Below are 17,031 nucleotides of genomic sequence, written 5' to 3' on the forward strand. Positions count from 1 at the left end.
TACATACTATGTAATTTGGCAATTAGTTTTTCTCTACCCGGAATACCGACCTGCCTAATAACTTTGTGTGAAAGTCTCATCACGCTGTAAACATTCGAAATAATGCAAGCACTGAAATTGGCATACGTTCGACTATGACAACCACATTATTCAACATTGTTAAACACTTATATCAGAAAGAAATACGTTTTACCCTTTTCTGATTGACTCACTTGCTGTTACAAAATATGTTGATTTCGAAATGGAAGACGAAACAGACATGCTATCATGTTTGTGAAAAAGTGAAAAAGAATTTACTCACAATCTGGATCAACACATCTGGGAAACTATCATACTACATTTCGCCTCTCATCTGTACAACTAAAGCATCCTTTGATATATACTTTTAAGTTGATATCTGTCTCCGTATAGGTATTTGAATTTGATAGGTTGTGTGAAATTGTAAATATGTTATGCCTCTTTATTGTATTATGCTAGCCACGTGTAACTGAATATACTTTCATTGTGATCTTCGGAATGACCACTGGGGGAAATTAAGAATATCTTCCTGTCTCTCTAACTTGTATTTTATGTATGGTTATACCCAGTTGTATCGACGCTTCTTATTATTTTCATGTGTCAAACTTTGACATAACCCTTGTATGATTATTATGATTAGACAAAAGATTAAGATTGAATCAAAGGGAGTTTTAATTATTTGAGAGATCTGACACTTTTTAGTGTAAAACATCTTTTCAGAATTGTAAAGGGCGATTGATGTCCCATCTGAATCTGACACTGATACACGGAAGTATCTGATCCTGGGGTGAGAATTATGGGCCTACTGGAGTGAACTGAACCTATTCTGAGTGAATTGTTAAGGGATTGACTTGAGCCTGCTACACCGCCAGGTACACCTCACTGCGCCCTCACCTCTTGTTCTTGGTAAAAGTGCAGTCAGTGATGGTAAATAGGGAGACAATCACCGGATTGTTTGGTCCAGACTCGATTATTTACAGACCGCCGTCATATAGCTTGAATATTGCTGACTGGGGCATTAAACAATAAAGAGTAAAAAATCATCAAACCTCCGCAACCACCTCCTCACAGTGACATCATCGGCAGTGAATGTTTTGGTCGGCGGGTGAGCACACACTCAGTGACCAGAAGACTTCGGGCAGCAGGTAACAGGGCCTACCGATCGTTCAGAGGACAGATGTTGACCTCTGAACTTCGACGCAGACGTCGTTCCCTACGGTGGAGGTGGTGTTATGGTGTGGGTTGGTATTTGTTGAGACCAGACAACCCCACTCGTCGTCATCTATGAAAACCTCGCAATATAGATGATATCATCCTTCTAGTAGTGCTGCCCTACCTCCAGTACCAACCCCGATTGTTCTGTACAAACACGACATGCCAGGCCGACACAGCTCGTATCGTACAGGACTTCCTTGCCAACAATAACTTCAAATCCTTACCGTGACCGACATGTTCTCCTGACTTATCCCCTACAGAACACCTCTGGAACGCGATGGACAGGAGAATTAAAGTCTGACCAGACCCTCCGGCTAACAGACAAGAGTTGATACAAGCTCTCAGTTTAGTTTAAACATATTTTATTCTCATGAAAAGGATTGGGCACAATTTATCACAACTTAGAACGCCCTCTCCCATCGATTTGCATGTATGGTCATTTACAGTTCATAAATCAAATGACAGAAAGGAAAGGAAAGGGAGAGAAAAACGTATGTACATTCACACTGCTCACTCAAAACTTTTTTCTAGTTAATGTATGGCCATTTCTAAAAGCTCCTTCAACCTCTACAAGATGACTTGCCACGTGGCCTCATCAGACGTTTGACGTTTTCCGTCTGAAGCAGAGTCTTTGCATGTAATGAATCACGGGTCGGACACATTCGGTATTTTAGTGACAATTTGTATTAAAACTAATTGCAGTGAAAATCTGGATAATTCCTCTGATTCTGTTTGTCTGGTGTACGCTATTTAACCACAAAATGTCAAGTTTGAGTTGTTCAACATTTTACGGAATTGTTGGATTATTAAGTATACTTTACCAAAAACATTTAGTATTTTAAGTTTTTTAATTGCAGAACTGTTTATTCACGCGTGGTGTGGCAGATTGTAATTGAACGAGAGCAGGTATTGTAGACTAGCCTGTAAATAAGGCCAACACTATAATCTGATGCAACGTACTGATGAGATTATGGGAATTATCATAAGGAGGCTGTTGTTCGGGACCGTTATCATTCTTTCACACAAAAAACGTGACATTGAATTTTAAAATTGCTTTCGTGTCACAGTATTCACTCAAGTTTTACTCAATGTGCTTCAAACATAATTCCCATTGGTCAGTTCGACATCTCATATAATAAAATTATTATTTCGAGATTTCGTTAGAATATGAGATATTCAGCCAGACGTTTTGCAATAAAAGACGAATCGGCGATTTTTCTTCATTAAAATACGCACACGGGTGCCTGTAAATTGCACACCTAGTGTCACTTAATAGCCCAGTGTCATTAATGGAACGTTTTTAAGACCAAAGATGCGGCGGGCCGGGTTCTTCCGCTCTGTGGCCTCGTCTTTGTTAGTCACCATAAACAACGTATCGAATAGATTGGTTGGTTGGTTGGTTTGTTGTTTAACGCCGCACTCAGCAATATTCCAGCTATATGTCTGTAAATAATCGAGTCTGGACCAGATAATCCAGTGATTGATATCATGAGCATCGAACCACGCAATTGGGACCGATGACATGTATCAACCAAGTCAGCGAGCCTGACCACCCGATCCCGTTAGTCGCCTTTTACGACAAGCATAGTCGCCTTTTACGGCAAGCATGGGTTGCTGAAGACCTATTCTACCCCGGAATCTTCATGGTTCGTATGGAATAGAAGTAACAACAAGACATACAATTGGAAATGAGAAAGAAACCAAATAACTTGAATGTTGTTGATGATATTGCCAATGAATTGGAGTATGCTCGCATGAATTCGTATGATCAACGATATTCTATTTGTGAGAGTTGAGACTGGGTTCATTAAAGATGATTACAATATGTACAAAAGGTAAAACTTGTAAAACTTGTATAGAGGTAGCCGTCATATAGCTGCAATATTGCTGAGTGAGGCAACAAACAAACCAAAATCTTTAAAGGTAAAATCCTACAAAAGGCCCATTTTGAAAAGTAATGTAATGACATAATGTAAATTATATTTCATATGCTACAATATACTTTGCACACAATTAGTTAATGATTTAAGGAGACTGACCAAAACATGGTCGAAATGTTTTAATGCCGTCAAAAAATTATTTAGTTGAAGTTAAAATGAGTTGAATTATGTGCCATGATGCTTGTAGATTCATCTTTATGTATATGCAAAAGAATAGCATGAGTTTTGAACAAAGGAAGAATTATTCTTGGCCTGGGCGAAATATTTTGATAAGACCACAAATTAGCAAAGGAAGTTTTTCTCGGCCATGGGCGAAATAATTTAATAACGCCACATGTTAGTTCTATTAAGTGAAAATGAACTGAATCATGTGTCATGATTGTAAGCACACACTTTTATGTGTGAAGAAAAACCATGAGTTTTGAGCAAAGGAAAATATTGTCTTTTGCTAACGCCACACATAACTTGAGTTAAGTAAAAATGAGTTGAATTATGGATCACGGTGCTGGTAGACACACCTTTATGTATTTGCAAAAGAAAAACATGTGTTTTCAGCAAAGGAAAATATTCTCGCCCACTATTCGCCTATGAGCCACTCTTCGTCCATGGGCCGACATAGTTTGAATTTTGAGCAGTTCAAAGATCTAATTTTACATTCTTTTTCCTTTTTATACACCAATGAGAACAGAATGTTAAATTTTGTAGATACCTTTGACAGAGACTGGCCATAGCATGAAGAGATTAATAACAGTAAGCAAATTAACAAGTCCATGGAAGATGCTTTGGTGTATGTTAATGTTCTTTTGTTTGCGGACTACTCAGGTTGTGAGCTAGATTACCACTTAGTAACTCCAATACGCTGGTGATAGAAACAAACAACTGAATTTAGATTGGAAAGGAGCCCCAGTGAGATGGGAGATTCAGACTTTTGAAAAGTCTAGACTTGCTTCATCGAGGATTATATCATTTCTATAAGGGCGGGGCGGAAGTTAATTAAAATAGTATGGTACAAGGACAGAGTGGTTGTGAGCATGTATCTTCAGAACTCGTAAACGGCATTATCCTGTCTCCTTCAAGGCGAACCGTTCCAACAAATATAGCTGAATGTAAATCGTTTGTGCATCCGTCTCGACCGTTTGCGAAAACGTTCGGGTACTGACATCGATAAAACTAACATATGTGTTGATTATTACCAATGATTATGACATTGTCATTCGACCTTAATAGTTTCGTTGCTATTTTGAAAGAGAAATGTTTTTGATTTTATATATTGTGTCTTATTAATCTTTAGATGTTCTACCTAATGCCATTAAATCAACTTAAAACGTATCGACTGGCATAGCAGCAAATCCCTTGTGTTAAAACTGTCAATCCTGGTTACGTTATTATTGCACGTACAGCTTCCAGCAGCTGCGACGTAACATCAATTACGTGCTGTAAACAATCCACGAAATCAGAAATGCACAGAATGGAAACGTTGAGTAAGGTATTATAAACCCCGGCCTGTAACAACACGCAAGAGCTGACCAATGAAGGCTGACAACGAGCAATACCTGTATATGCTGGTTTACGCTGAAGAGGGAGGAGCTTGATAAAATCGTTCATTCCCATGTCAAATAACGACGTTATTTGGACAGAAAACCAATGTTGAGAAAGCGTCCAAAAAACGTTATTTCCCAATGACCATATACGGAAAAAAACCGACGTTTTCGTGTTTGCAGTGGGGCCAGCCAAGCTATTTCAGTGGCTACACATGATTCACGTCAACTCCAGCATATAAAACCATTCCGTCACTTGCAGCAGCACCACACTGGGTACAACTCTTGACAATGGAGAAGGTAAGTAAACTGTTGTTTTCTGTATGTTATAAAGATATATGTAAGGCTAACTAAAATACATTCTACAGGGGAACCTACACTATGTACGAGTATTTAAGGAAACCCTAAGCCTAGAGCTGGAAAGGGGCGAGTATAGGCTACTACAGCCGAGAAAGGGATAATAGTGGAATGGAGGTGAATGTTTTATTAGATATATGTTCTGGGATATGTACGAGACACAATGTTTACCGTTAACCACATGCTTAAGAGTAGACACTTTTGCTTCAGTGTCAAATCTCCTTTCCCCACTCAACTCGTTAAGAGTTTCTTATGAACACTGTAGATTTTATTTTGTATGGTGTCTATCTGCTGAAATTAGTTCACTGGAATCTGTCTAAACCGGACTTTAATTTATCCGTACCCCAACTAAATTAACTAAACTGACGCGCAAAAGAAAGTATGCACCCTTGTTTGTGTGACTTAAATGAAAGAAATTAGAAATGGATGAGGATGTATTAGATACGGGTAATATTGTTGTGTTTCGGGCCTTAAAGGGGAAGTGTACACGCAAAAATCACTTTCTTTCTTTTTCTAAACAAAACGCAATTTTAGAATTAATTAGTATCTGTGTTTGAAAATATACACTCATTTTTTTCACAGTGAAAGTAGGAAGCTCACAATAGTGTGAAAATGATATGCCGTTATGAGGCCTTCGTTTTTCGAGCTAAACAGGCCTGAGTTATCCCCCTTAGATTATGACGTAATTGGTGCCAATTCAACTTGGTCCCTGTCTATTCTCAACGCAAAAGATATCAAGTACCAGTTTGCGGTAAAACAACATGGCCTACGACACACTCCGGCGCAGTGGTGACTCAGCATAACACTATGCTGGCTGGCATCTGAGACGCTAGAATCACACACCTAGACCTACACCACGTGAAGCGGCTCTTACAAAGCATGATGACGTCATAATGTTTATCAATTGGCACCAATGACGTCATATTGCAAGGGGCATAAGCCATGGTGTTTTTGTTGTGGAAATAGAACACTTGGTAAATGTGAAAAATATAAATCGTTTTAATGCGAAAAATATGTTAATTAATTGTGATATTTTTAAATTTTTGTCTATGACACTTCTACGTTAACACTTTTAATGTGGAAAAAGTACAAGAAAAATAGGTTCATTTCCGTGTGAACTTGCCCTTTCAGTTTTCAGTGGGTAACGTATTGATAAGGTTTTGTAATGTTTGGGCAAATCCAATTTTAAGTGTAACCTTCTTTTGCCGGGTAGTTTAACTTCATTGATCAGTAACTGAAATCTGTCTGATGCGGACTTCTTTTACTCTGAATTGCTTATTGAAATTATGGGACAATGTATTATCGCTCTCAAATTCGGAATTAAGGTTTATACATCTCCGTTGCGCATCCGGTAGGCTGTTCGTCAACTTTGATTGAAGCCGACAATGGTCTTGACTCAAATGTAACATAATATTACGGTTAATGACTATGAGAGGAAACTAAGTCTTTGCCAAATCACACTTACTCCAGTTTGTTTTATTCCTACCTGTTTGTTGGAATATATACCTGCCTTTTGGAATATATACCTACTTGTTGGAATATATACGTTCTTATTGAAATATATACCTACGTGTTAGAATATGTCTCTACTTGTTGGAATATATACCTACTTTTTGGAATATATACCTGCCTGTTGGAATATATACTTACTAGTTGGAATGTATACTCAATTGTTGAAATATATACCTACGTGTTAGAATATGTCTCTGCTTGCTGGAATATATACCTACTTGCTGGAGTATTAACGTTCTTCTTGGCATTTATGCCTACTTGCTGGAATATATACCTACTTGTAGGAATACCTATCTATTTGTTGGTATATATAACTACTTGTTGGACTATGTGAGTGAGTGAGTAGGGTTTTACACTGCTTTTAGTAATATTCCAGCAATATCACGACGGGGGACAGCAAAATTTGGCTTCACACATTGTACCAATGTCGGGAATCGAACCCGGGTCTTCAGCGTGAAACGCAAACGCTTCAGCTACTAGGCTATCCGACCGCCCCTGGAAAGTGTACCTACTTATTGGCATACATACCTACTTGTTGCTATATATACCTACAGAATCCAATGTTTGTCTCACCCCCCACCACCCCCCCCCCCCCCCCCCCCCTCCTGACTCCCCTACCCCAGCCAGTAAGCCCAAACTTTTATAATAGGTTTTCCCATCCATCCCACCGTTATTTTTAAGTTTATAGTACATATTATTAATTAGCATATCAGCCTTACTGATTTTATACCATTTTAAGTCTATATACCAGTTACTTCCCTTAGATTAGGTTTCTTACAGCTCCACAACACTACTGCTAAACTTCTCTCTCCCCTTCATCCTCCTTTACTGTATTTCTTTCTTCTTTTTCCCCCCTAACTTATATTTTTTGGGCCAGCCGATTACTTATTTATTTCCCACTATTGTTTGTTATTGTCTAACCCGTCTGGCCCCGACTGCGAAATAGCCGATGGCTGAAGCGGTCGTAAAATCTACTAATACTACTACTGTTTGTCTCCCCGTTATGATACATAAGGTCCACAGTAACTAGTTCACAATATACTTCTCCACAAATATGGAAATATAGGGAAATATGTTATCTCAAAGTAGACACAATTTATGGATAACAACTTATTTAATACTGTAAAGGTGACGTTTCGGTAAGATCCTTATATTGTTGTCAAGCAAGACTGAATGAGGAATTTTATACAGAATATATATTAGTAGAGTCATATCCCTGGAATCCGTGACCACTTTGTTCCTACCTTTTTTTTATGATGGACTTGTTTAACTGACATGTTTAACTTAAAATTTAGCCCCCATGACCATCTGGAAAATGACGGCTAACTCTGCCAGAACGCAAAATTCAAAATGGCCGTCGACGCCATTTTAAATAGCATGAAATAGTATATCTCTGGAAGAATATCAGCCACAGACACATATAAGGTGTCTAATCCCACTAATTTGAACATGCTAAATCCACTGGAATTGTTATTTTTTACATTAGAAGCGATTCTGACCTTGAATTCCAAGATGGCCGCCGGCTGCCATCTTGAAAAACAGAACATATCATATCTCGAACACTAGATGGGCTACAAGAACAAATGAGGTGTCTTATCTAACTAATTTTAACATGATAAAACTATTGGAATGGTTAATTTTATCCTTAGGATCATATTTATCTCAATATTCAAAATGGTCACCAACAATGTAGGATATAAGGTATACACAACTACAAAAGAAACGCACATGCCGGATAATTTTGAAGGGTTATATCTTGGAAACTATATGAGCTTGAAAGATATTTTTGTAGGTGATAAAAGCTGACATGTTGAATTTAACAAAACTATTAGTAACGACCAAAATTGATCATGCTAAAGTATTAAACATTAATTGTGCGGGGTTTTTTTAGTAATGCGTTTCTTTAGCAGTTTGGTGTAGTATTGTCATACCTTAAGAGATGATTAACCGATTGTAATGATCTTGGTATGAATTTAAATGTACATAGTTGTATATGCCCGATCTATCTGTCATCTTCATCCAATACCAGTGTAATGTAATATTGGTCAATATCTAAGGATTGAGGGGAAATTATCTGTTTGACCTCAATAATTTGTTTGAAGCACGACATCAACGACCTAAAACTGATTGTGAATGTTAAAGCAAATAACTTAATGCTAAGGTAGTTATAATAAATTCTGCAAAGGATATATTATTTTCAGATGCCAAGGTAAACATTTTGCTATATTTGATTCGGATTCAGGTGCCTAGTCATAAGGATATCACTGATGAAAGCGCTCAGCATCTTCAGCGGGTGAACCTCTGAGAAGCACAGAGTATTTTCTTCAATCATGTTCATCAAGTAATTTTCAAAGATCATGAATTCGTTACCGTACAAAGTCTCCTGAATGATTACAAAGGCATCATCTCAAATTTTGGGCATAATTCAATAGTTAAATCAAGCTACTTCAAGATCTTCTGATCAAAGAATTTTGTGAAAGCATCAGGTTTCGTCAACGCAATCAGAAAAAGCAGAGTGAACTGGTCTATGATCACACCAAAGCAGGAGGAACATATGTTGAGGCTGCAATATATTCACTTGGTGTCAGCAATGATCAGCTAGCTATGAATGTTGCAGCACGACTCAAGGAGCAAGTCATGAGCATTAACACTGACCCCTGGCCTCCATACATCCATGAATTGGAGAGAGAAGAAGCATCCAAAGATGGCTGTCATTGATGATTGTCCAACTGTCCGTTCAATTGCTTCTGTCATCACAAGTTACATCACCAGAAAACACGCTGCATTTGAGACGAAAATGTCAGTCATGCTACATGGACTGACAAAACGTAGGGAGATGGTTTGGGCATCAGCTACAATGATGTTCTTATGCTGCAGGATTTCTGGGTAGCGACTGACCTAAAGCATTCATTGAATTGTCCTTTCGAGCTTTCTGAAGGCAAACCTGCTGTGGCTATAGTAGACAATGATGACTTCAAGAGTGACACACTCACTGGTGCTGATCAACCACACCGCACTAACGTGTTGTTTGTTCAACCAGAATCTTTTGATTCGGAACCGTTGGAGAGTCATGAAACTCGTCCAGTTCCCAGTGCAAAACTGGCCTCATCTCTCTCTGCCTCTCTCAAGGAACTTGGAAGTGCAATGCAGAAGATTGATCCATACAAGACAGTTAAGCGTGGAGAGCCACCAGTCAGGACAGAGACAGAGAACAACAGTATTCTTTTGGACACATCTACTCAGAGGACACGTGGTGTTATTCATGCAATGGCCAGAGCCCAAGATGACCTCTCAAGACCAAAGCCAGGGGCGGTATTCACAAAGCTTCTTAGAATTTTCTTAGAAATTGACTTAAGTTTTCTAAAAAATTCTTAGCTAAGAAAAAATCTTAAGTATCAATTCACAAACAGTCTAAGCATGATTCTTAGCAAAGTATTAGTATAATATCTAAGAGTTTTCTTAGTCTACCCCGTTGCATCATGGGATGTAAAGTTTTGACTAAGAATATTCTTCACACCTTTTGAGTGACGTTTTGGACATTCCCTTATCTATAAATAGCAACAAAACACGACTCTTCAGTGTTGAAAACGCGAAAGTAAAAAGTTTTGGCAGACGACCTATTTTCGATCGGCGGGAATATCGACGGCAGCCAGCTAACATGACTGACAAAAAGCGAAAACCCAACTGGTCTGAGGACCAAAACCTGCTCCTGACGAAACTTGTTGACGAAAACAAAGCGGTTTTATTAGGAAAGTTCGGGGCAGGCGTGACAGCTCAAAAGAAAAAGGAAAAGTGGGTGGAGTTGACCCACACGATCAACGCAGCCTTTCCAGGTACGGCAGACCATAAAGATAGTTTTGGGTATTGAAATATATTAAGATTCAAATAATGTTCAAAATTCTATTGTTATTCAAGATTTAAGTATTTTGCAAATTTTCACAGCAGCAACGCACATAAAATCGGAAGGATTTTTTGGGATAGAACTAGATTGTAGCCTGCAACCTCGGGGTATCGCGGTACTTGTCATGTACGCTAAACGGAACAAAATGCACTCACTAACCTTTATGTTTATTTGTGTTCTCTGTATCAGATATCATTCATGTTATCAAATTTTACTGATAAAAGTTCATTATTTACATCAGTAGCTCCGAGTAAAAGCCGGTCCTCGCGCTCTGTTTGACAAGGTAGAGAACTCCATCGTATCGCGGTACAGAGAAAAGTTGTGTATGGAGGTCCGAATTGGACAAAAAGAGGACATAATTCTACCAACCACTTGGTATGATCATGCCAGACATCAGTGATTTGTTCAGAAAAGTGCAAAGACAGCACAAGTAAAATTCTAAATGTGTTATCAGCAATAGGTATTCAATGCATATTTACCGAAAAGTAAGAGAAACATATTTTTATAAGTCAACATCAAAATATCAGAAATGATATTTTAAGATTGTTTAAAAAAAATTGGATGACAATAATTTGTCACAAAATGGAAAAATGTTAAAAGTCAACAATAAATATATAAAAGGCACTCCTAGTATGCCCAAAGTATGTATTTATCTTTTGGTTACTAGTGAAGAACGTATTTTTAAGTTTGGCATTATGGCCCTTATGATCTCCCAATAGATTCTGGGCACCGAGCGGGAAAAAATGTGCGGACTACGTAACTTCCGTTACCTCATTAGTCGCCATGAATATGCAGATGATCTAGTTCAGGTCGATAGAGAAAGTTTACTTAGGGAACTGCGGGTTATATCGTTGGCCATTGATAGATGGGGGTAAGGCAATATTACAACAGATGCCAGAAATATGTATCAACGGATTAATAACTCCTAACTTACAGCAGACGGAACATTCCGAGGAAATTGTTTACGAAGTGAGCACTTCCTGGTTACTGATTTGAATTAATAGACAGCCGCTAAGAGGCGTGTCCCGCGTGAACTACCGGAAATCACAAATGCCGCGATACGATGAATGCCGCGGTACCACGGGGTCCGAGTATATTGTATAAGATCTATATTTTATTTAACATAAAATTTATTTTCAGGGAAAGAAAAAAATAATGTTATTGTACAGGTTATCAGTTATATTACAGTGTCACATCCAGTACCTATTCGTTTATTTCTGAAATTTACATTACACAGTTGAGAATTGAATATTTTTATGTAAATCATAGGATGCATCAGAGCCCCCGAGGAGGTGGAAAAGAAATGGCATAACATCCAAAGTAAAGCCAGGGGAGAAATTGCAAGGTACAAGCTAGGTGTTATCAGCACAGGTAATTATTGTAGTTCACATTTTGCAACACTGAACTGTAATAGTAGTTTTACAGTGCATAAATCACCAGATCTGAGATACATTTAATCTTAATGCGTTACAATTATTGTTTATTCTAGCTTTCAAGTAAAAATATTTGTATTTGGTGTCTTTAAGTACATTTTGGTGTCCCATACAGTGTATAATCAATTCTTAAAAGTTTGAATTTACATATGTATATACAATTCTTAGGCTGTCTTCAATTGTTTCTTTAGTATTATTTAACACATTGATTCGGAATAAAACTTTCTCAATTTTTCTGATGTAAGTAAAAATAATTTTCACTTCGACAGGTGGTGGTCCATCACCATGCCCTACTTTGAGTGCCACATCCGAGGTAGTGTGGGATATTCTGGGGCAGGATAATGTATCCATATCTGGAATCCCATCAGCCATGGACACATCCCTCCTACAGGTGGTGAGCCTTTCTGACACAGTTAATGCAAGGTAATTCTACTGATGTATTCCCTTGCCCCTGTAGTGAGTATAATCATTAATATAGCATAACTCTACTTAAATGATTTGCTATGAAAAACTATTATGTTAGCAAAGTACCTCCTGTGTATAAGTGGTCATACACATTACTATAAAAGCATCCATATTAAATTATATAACACATCAATAACAGAGAATAACCAATCTTCATTATCTTCCTAAACAAATCCTGCAAAGTGCAAGATTGTGGTGAAAAGTATTTGAAGGGATCACTAAAAATTATTGATACTCCATGTGTTTGAAACTGATTATTACCTCATATTTTTACCCTATTCAGATACATAGATACTCAAAAACAACAATGACTAAAACATTTTCTGTCCATTTATATACAGTGAATACAGTGACATGGCAGCACTTGACTTGCAGACACTCCAGGCCATGGGAGCAGCTGTCCCTACTGCATCAACAGTGTCTGTGCCTTCACAGCCGGAACCATCAGTGCCAGACACCGCCTCCTCAGCACAGGGATCCATGAAGAGACCAGCAGGATGGAGCACAGTCCAGGAGCCAAAGTCCTCGCGACAAACTTTCCTGTTGGGGGAAAGCTATGATGAGCTACTCTACAAGAAACTTAAACTTGAAACTGATTGTTTAAGTCTTAAGAAGAAAATTATGGAAATTCAACTTCAAAAACTGCAGAATGAATAAAATTTATATCTATACCATGTATGCATATCACTTTTTAAGGCCAGAGAGGTTACTATGTTTTCAAAATGTAATGTATTCTTTGAAGAGAAAGATTTGAAACCTATTTTGACACAACCATACTCCTTTTCAGTTTAAATTTATCTTCAATAATATAATATTGGTTAATGTGTGAGGTTACAGTGTGTGAAATGTCATTTCTATCAATAGATACATTGATAACATGTCATAATTTGAATGTGTTTTCATTCAACCATATTCTCATGTTTTACTTCTGCTTACAGCAACATTGCATTTCAGGGTTCAAAATCTTCGTATTTGGGTGCCAATGATATGGATAAAATCAATAAAATGTAAGACCTTAGCTGACTAAGCTTGTAACACACTTTTTCCAGTTAAGTATTTCATTGAACAGTATTGTGTATCTCTGTTGAATGCCTTTCATATTTTTATAAGAATATTGTTCCCACTAACAAGGAGGCAAACAGTTCAGGATAATGTCAAAATGATCCACAAAAGATTTTGTTAATCTATTTTAGGAATAGGGTACTAGTCATCATATTGTGTTACTTATCGCGAAACTGGAAGATGTCCATTATGGGGTGCCTGTCACTAATTGTAGAAAGTACTTGCTCCGTCTGTTGAGACTATCACCTGACAGGTATGTTTATCAGTGCTAAACAGTATTGTTATCTATGGCCAGTGGCCAGTGAGGATGAATATCTTATTCTGTGTCACTGCATTTGATATGACAAACAGGGCCAGTTACTCCAAGAAATTGTGATATGTATTACAACATGTATTTGCTAAATTTCTGAAATATGTATAAGAAATGCAGGAAGAATTTAAACGTGTTTAACTTTCAACAATGATTATGTATTGAAGACTTTATGTACTATCGTTCTTTTGAATTTACTACAATAAAATCTGTCTGTCATAAGATGTTTCTTACAAGAAGATAAATGTATTTTCATATACCAGGTAAGTAAACTGGGAAAATGCATTGCAATTGAACCCTTGAGCATTATTTAAAGAATCCTTGAGATTCACAAATTATATATAATATTTAACAATTATAGTAACAATATTAAATTCATTAACCAGTTGTAATAAATTGTTTGTGAATTATTTTTGAAAAAAGGTAAACCTTATCAACTGATTCTTATACTCTTATTTGTTAAAATAAACTGTTTTTTTACTGAATTTTTTTGTTGTTGAATATAATTCATTAAATAGTGGTTTTACTCAATTTAAAGAAGAATTATCACTCACACTGAAAGTGAGTGTTTGCAAAGTGATTCCTGAAGGTCAAGTTGTGGCCAGGAATATCTCTCTCTCTGTAGGGGGCTGTCATGTCTTCATCCGGATCATTGGACTCACTGTCAGGTAATGGGATATTCCTTATCTTGCAGATGTTATGCAGAATTCCACAACATGTTATGATTTTACATGCCTTAATTGGAGAAAGGCGAATCTCTCCATGTAAGACATGGAACCGTCTCTTGAGCTGGCCTATACCTCTTTCCACGACACTCCGCGTCCTTTTATGTGCTCTGGAAAACAAGTTCAGAACCCGTCTAATACACACACACACACACACACACACACACACACACACACACACACACACAACAATTTACAGATATGTGTGTATTACAGTCAGTGTGTTCCATAATGAATTTCCACAAATTTGTTTCAGTTATCTTACAAATTGAGTAAAAAATCTGTCCATTTTATTTATAATAATAATTAAATCCAAACATTATTATGCTCTATTTCATCACTCAGTGATTGAACATGAGTAGTCAATAATTATTGAGAAGTGTCTAAGCCCTTTTGAACTCCAATAACGATTATCCAGTCTGTTAGGTGAATGGACAGATGTTTTAGTCACTTGATGTAATGACTAAAATATTTAGGCTTTTTTATACTTTGTAAAAAGTGATTCACATTGACCTATATATTTTTAGAATATTTTTTATGTTTTTTTAAACATAAATGTTTTTCTTGCTTATCTGTCATTAAATATATTTCATATTTGTATATGGGTAATTTCTTAATGTTCACTTTCGATATATATATGCACAACCAAATATCTTTTCACATTTGAACACTTAAACTTTTCACAACAACCAATTCTCACTTTTGTAATTTTGAAGGGGGATAACTCTCATTACGATTGCGTGTTCACGAATGTAGGAGAATATTACCGATTGTAGGATGTCTGTGAGCCAGGATTTGGTCTCAAGTACGGCGTAAGCAGCCAGTTTCTGCAGGGGTAGCCACTATCTCCAAGTAGGTGACATCCGGTTGGCACGATGTGTCGTTCAAATAAAATATGAAGCCCGCTTTCGGTGAGTATTCTCGAGTCGTGTGTCGAGCCTGGCCACTTCGCAACAAGGTCAATTATCATGTTGTTTGGATCAAATACAATCTGTGTGTTTATACTGTGGTACTGTTTACGATTTACATATGAGGGTTCGTCGACAGATGGTGCAATAATCTGCACATGGGATCCATCAATCACTCCAACAACGCCAGGGAAGTGAGCGATGTTGTAAAACGCCGCTTGATTCCGACGAATGCAAACCCGTGTTGTCGGAAAGTGAATAAACTGGGATGCGATCTCGGCGTCGGACAAAGCTGACACTGTCTGCTCTATCGCCCGACTGACCGACGATTGGGAAAGACCCAAGTCATCCCCGTTGCATAATTGCATTATGCCTGTAGCGAAATAACGTAGCGTTGCTACAACCTTTTCAGTTCCTGTCATGGCATGAGAACGAGAGGTGCTAGGACATATTTTATCAGCAATTAACCCAGTCACATATTCAATACCACTTTTGTTTAACCTGTATCTTCTGATTAGTTCTTTGTCAGAATATATTTGCAGTACATCTCGTCTAGCGGTGGTTTGTACAATACCTATGGCAGCCATATTGGATGTCTTAAGAAAATTCTTAAGGACTTAAGTAAGCTCATGAGGTATCTTAAACTTAAGCAAAGAACTAAGCACTGAGAAGCTCTGTGAATATGACTTAAGAAATTTCTTAAAACTTAAGTTGGTTGTTAGGGAAACTAAGATTTCTTTGTGGATTTAAGAATTCTTAAGGCTTAAGAAAATTCTAAGAAGCTTTGTGAATACCGCCCCAGAAGAACAGCAAGTGCCTGGTTAAAAAGGGTTTCATGCTAACATGTCACAACCATGTCAAGAGCCGCGCAATATACCACATGACATATTCTGACCCTCCTAGTAAGACCATCCTCTATGATGTGATGTGCAAACTTGCTAAGTCAATTAATGAAAAAAGATGCCTTTCGCAATCATTGTAGGTGATTATCCGGTCTACTTGCTCTTACTGGACTTGAAAAGTGAGAAGGCGGTTCAGTTCAGCAAAATTTTGCCATGCATTGCACCCTTCCACATCCAAATGTCATTCATCTATGCCATTTACAAGAGGTTTAAGGGTTCAGGTATTTCTGATGTGTTAGTGGCAGAAGGTGTATTTGCAGAAGTGTCTGTAGATCAAGCCCCCCGAGGAAAACATTTCAAGCATGGTGTATGATGTCTGTACCTCTTCTATGAAGCAATGGTCCATATGTTGCTAAAAAAACACCTGATATGTATTAAAAAGAAACACCAACTGATCTCTGCTTGATGCTTGTGTGACGAGGAAAAGGCAGAATGCATTATACCAATTCATGTGCTTACTGGACGTGACCATAACTCTGGTTTCTATGGGATTGGCTAGAAGAGTATTGTACATCGCACCCAGCATCCTGAAGAAGCACAGAGCCTGCTAACAAGTTGTGGTAGAGAACTTCCAGTCACACAAGAAGTCATAGAGAACTTGGAACGATTTGTAATTCGTTATGTCTGTTTTGATTCCAAAAGTGCAAGTTTGGGAGAAGTCAGGGCATCCAAGTGGAAACACCATCAGACTTGCAACTGATTCGGACAGTCTCCGCCATCACTTGGAACAGGAAAACTACTTGGC

At 37.7% G+C, this 17,031-nt stretch overlaps 1 protein-coding gene across 1 annotated transcript in view; it reads left to right on the forward strand.

The window, feature by feature from the left end:
- The window catches only part of LOC125383557 (von Willebrand factor A domain-containing protein 2-like), a 29,766-nt gene that overhangs the window by 2,881 nt on the left and 9,854 nt on the right, over positions 1–17,031 (forward strand). Inside the window, exon 2 of the mRNA XM_048401910.1 lies at positions 4,895–5,011. Coding sequence (XP_048257867.1) covers positions 5,003–5,011 — 9 coding nt within the window. The 5' untranslated portion in view covers positions 4,895–5,002. The remainder of the gene's footprint in view (positions 1–4,894; positions 5,012–17,031) is intronic.

Source organism: Haliotis rufescens, unplaced genomic scaffold (assembly GCF_023055435.1).
Source record: "Haliotis rufescens isolate VD_foot unplaced genomic scaffold, xgHalRufe1.0.p SCAF_24, whole genome shotgun sequence".
Taxonomy (NCBI): Eukaryota; Metazoa; Mollusca; class Gastropoda; order Lepetellida; family Haliotidae; genus Haliotis; species Haliotis rufescens.